General features: G+C 39.2%; 1 protein-coding gene across 1 annotated transcript; it reads left to right on the plus strand.

Moving 5' to 3' along the window:
• The first annotated feature begins 759 nt into the window (after positions 1 to 759).
• Positions 760 to 2,346, plus strand: CHRM5 (cholinergic receptor, muscarinic 5). Its single transcript, XM_009582276.1, has one exon. It carries the CDS (start codon positions 760 to 762, stop codon positions 2,344 to 2,346), a length of 1,587 nt encoding a protein of 528 aa, XP_009580571.1.
• The last annotated feature ends 1,102 nt before the right edge of the window (positions 2,347 to 3,448 follow it).

The raw sequence follows: 3,448 nt of genomic DNA on the forward strand, positions 1-3,448 counted from the left end.
CTAACCAAACTGCACTTCCACACCTCACCCAGTCTACTCTGTCCTGAGATCTCCCAATAGAGAAAAGTCTTTCCTGCCTAGCTTATTTTTCCAAAAACATCTTCTTGTCCTTGCCTGCTTCCTTAACTCAAAGATTCCCCCTCAATTGCCCCAAGCACTTCTAACATCTAATTGTTTCCCACTGCCACCATGCCAGCATGGTTCCTAACTCCCCATGCATCCTCAGTTTCCTCTTACTTTCTTTCTGTTGTTGGTGACTTCTCCAAATTTTCCAAAGATAATTTCTGAAATCTTGACATGTCTTCTACATAGTACTGTAGGAAACAACACAGTGACTCACTGTCTTATTGCACTGCAAAACTTTAAATGTCTGTCTTTAAGAATATGTAGAGTATCTCCGAAGGTACTCAAAATATAAGAGCTGGCGTGATTAACTGTCTTAAGAAACAATAGTTGTTTTGTTTGCATTTGGAAATGTCATAAGATGTCAGAGTACATTGCCCTAGAATGTACATTTGTGTGTTTTAGTTATGTTCACAATGGTAGAAACAATAGTCAAAATGCAAAAAGAGAGCACAAATAATGTGATAGATTATTTTACAAGTGTTTTATGGTAACTCTAATGGAAGTCTGTGCTATTTAATGAGCTGCTTGCTTTTTCTGTTTTTTCCTTTGATCTTTACAGCTGTCTCCAAAAGAATATTTTCGGGTACAGAAAGCAATATGCAAAAGTGCTGAGATCCTGATGACAACACAAGAATGGAAGTAAATTTATTCAGCAATTCTACTGTTGTAAACAGTTCATCCATCAATCATAAGCAGTTAGAAGGGCATAGCCTCTGGGAAGTCATTACTATTGCCACTGTAACTGCAATTGTAAGCTTAATAACCATAGTGGGAAATATTCTTGTAATGATATCCTTCAAGGTTAACAGTCAGCTCAAAACCGTCAACAATTATTACTTGCTAAGCCTTGCCTGTGCAGATCTTATCATTGGAATATTTTCTATGAACCTTTATACGTCCTATATACTCATAGGTCACTGGTCTCTTGGAAGCCTTGCCTGTGACCTGTGGCTAGCACTGGACTATGTAGCTAGCAACGCCTCAGTAATGAACCTCCTAGTCATCAGTTTTGACAGATATTTTTCCATCACAAGGCCTTTAACTTACAGGGCCAAACGCACGCCGAAAAGAGCTGGCATAATGATTGGTCTGGCTTGGTTAATTTCCTTCGTGTTGTGGGCACCCGTAATCTTGTGCTGGCAGTATTTTGTGGGTGAACGAACAGTACCACCTGAAGAGTGCCAGATACAGTTTTTGTATGAGCCCATTATCACCTTTGGTACTGCAATTGCTGCTTTTTACATTCCAGTGTCCGTGATGACCATTCTGTATTGCCGCATCTATAAAGAGACGGAGAAACGTACCAAGGACCTTGCTGAACTGCAGGGTTCAGAGTCTGTGGCAGAGTTTGAGATGATAAAGCCACAGAAAGCTCTCCTGAAGTCTTGCTTCAGTTGCAAGCAACAAAACTTAGTCAAAAGAGAGAGGTGTCAGGCTTCCTGGTCTTCATCTAGTCGAAGTACGTCAGCTACTGTGAAAGCCTCTCAGGCAGCGAGTACTTGTAATGACTGGGCTAAGGCTGACCAGTTAACCACCTGCAGCAGCTACGCATCTTCAGAAGAAGAGGATAAACTTGCTGCTGGTTCAGTTTTCCAAGTAACTTACGAAAGTCCATCTAAAGGTAACGCTGAAGAGTTTAATGAGAGTACAGATGTTGTTGTCAAAGACCAACCTGAAGAAAATGATTTTGAGAACCAGAAATACTTTTTGTCACCTGCCAAAGGCCACATACAAAAAAGTAAAAAATGTGTGGCCTATAAATTCCGGTTGGTGGTTAAGGCTGATGCCACCCAGGAAGCCAACAATGGGTGCCGTAAAGTAAAAATAACTCCTTGTTCTGCTGCTCTGTCAAAGGAGCCTTCCATCAAAAGCATGGATCCAAATATAAATAACCAAATCACCAAAAGGAAACGGATGGTTCTTATAAAGGAACGCAAAGCAGCACAGACTTTAAGTGCCATTCTTTTGGCTTTTATCATCACGTGGACTCCCTACAATATCATGGTTTTGATCTCCACATTCTGCTCTGACTGCATTCCCCTGACACTGTGGCACCTTGGATATTGGCTATGCTATGTGAACAGCACTGTTAATCCCATTTGTTACGCCCTCTGTAACAAAACTTTCAGGAAAACTTTTAAGATGCTGCTTTTCTGCCAGTGGAAAAAGAAAAAAGTGGAAGAGAAACTATACTGGCAGGGCAATACCAGATTGCCGTAATTGCTCTTATATAAGGGATAAGGGGGAAAGTAGATGCTGATGTAACCTAGTAAATTGACTGTAATTCTGTCTTTTCAAAGCCGTTGCTTTACATGTCTAGGGGTTAAAAAAATTCTGCAGAAAAGTAAAATTTTGCATGAAAGTAGTGTGCTTGGGATAAAGATGTCAGTGGCTGCTTCTTGATTGTGCAGTGCTTTTTGATTACTTTTTGAATACTCACTGCTTTTTGATTATGCAGTAGATCTGCATTAAAGTTATTGTATTTGGGGTCTTCTGTCCTTTCTTTCAGACTGAGAATATGTAGAGTAAATTGTAAACTACTAGAAATTAGAACGGGATGGTCATCCGGTCATCAGGTCAGGTCATCCAGTCTATCTCCCTGTAGTGCAGAACTGTTTCTTCCTATAGTTTCTTTCTAGTGTATTGTCTATTTAGTTTTCAGTGTAGCAAGCAATAGAGCTCGTATTACTTCTGTTTTGAGACTTTTCCACCTGCTGTTGGAATGAAACAAGGACTATTTAAAGGGGCAAATGTTGTCATCCCCAATACTAAATGGTTAGGGAGATACATAATACTCCAAATGAACACACATATTATAGGAGAATGTAATACTGAGAAAATTTCCACTTTAAGGATGACTTTTGTGGAGACATAGGAAGGGCTCATAGTGGAAGAAATAGGTGATGTATTTTGTATATCGAGAAGCCAGTCCCAATCTCAGTTCCATCATGCAAGTCACTGTCATCTGTAAAAAATGGTGATGGTTAGATACCTCTGAATTTCTGCATTTCCCAATGCCTCTGAAGGAAATTTTTAAAATTTTATGCAATAGTGACCATAGTACAAATCAGAACTGACTGTAAAACATAATGGACATAGTCTATCTACTTTACAACACAAGGAAAGTCTTTTTTGCAATCTCCTTCATTGTGCTTCCCCTTGCCCCAAAAGTTTCCATTACTGATGGAATGATGCAGAACAAGAGAAAAATATGTGTTGATGTCCTGTGCATTTACGTATGTATTATTATAGGTATAAATTATTGTGTTTATAAATTATTGTAAACAGTGGCAGAATTGGCATCTCTGAAAGAAGAAAGATT

Source organism: Fulmarus glacialis, unplaced genomic scaffold (genome assembly GCF_000690835.1).
Source record: "Fulmarus glacialis isolate BGI_N327 unplaced genomic scaffold, ASM69083v1 scaffold51217, whole genome shotgun sequence".
NCBI lineage: Eukaryota > Metazoa > Chordata > Aves > Procellariiformes > Procellariidae > Fulmarus > Fulmarus glacialis.

Excerpts from the sequence above, each read along its gene's own strand:
- CHRM5 (XM_009582276.1), top strand. The coding sequence starts at position 760 with ATGGAAGTAAATTTATTCAGCAATTCTACTGTTGTAAACAGTTCATCC.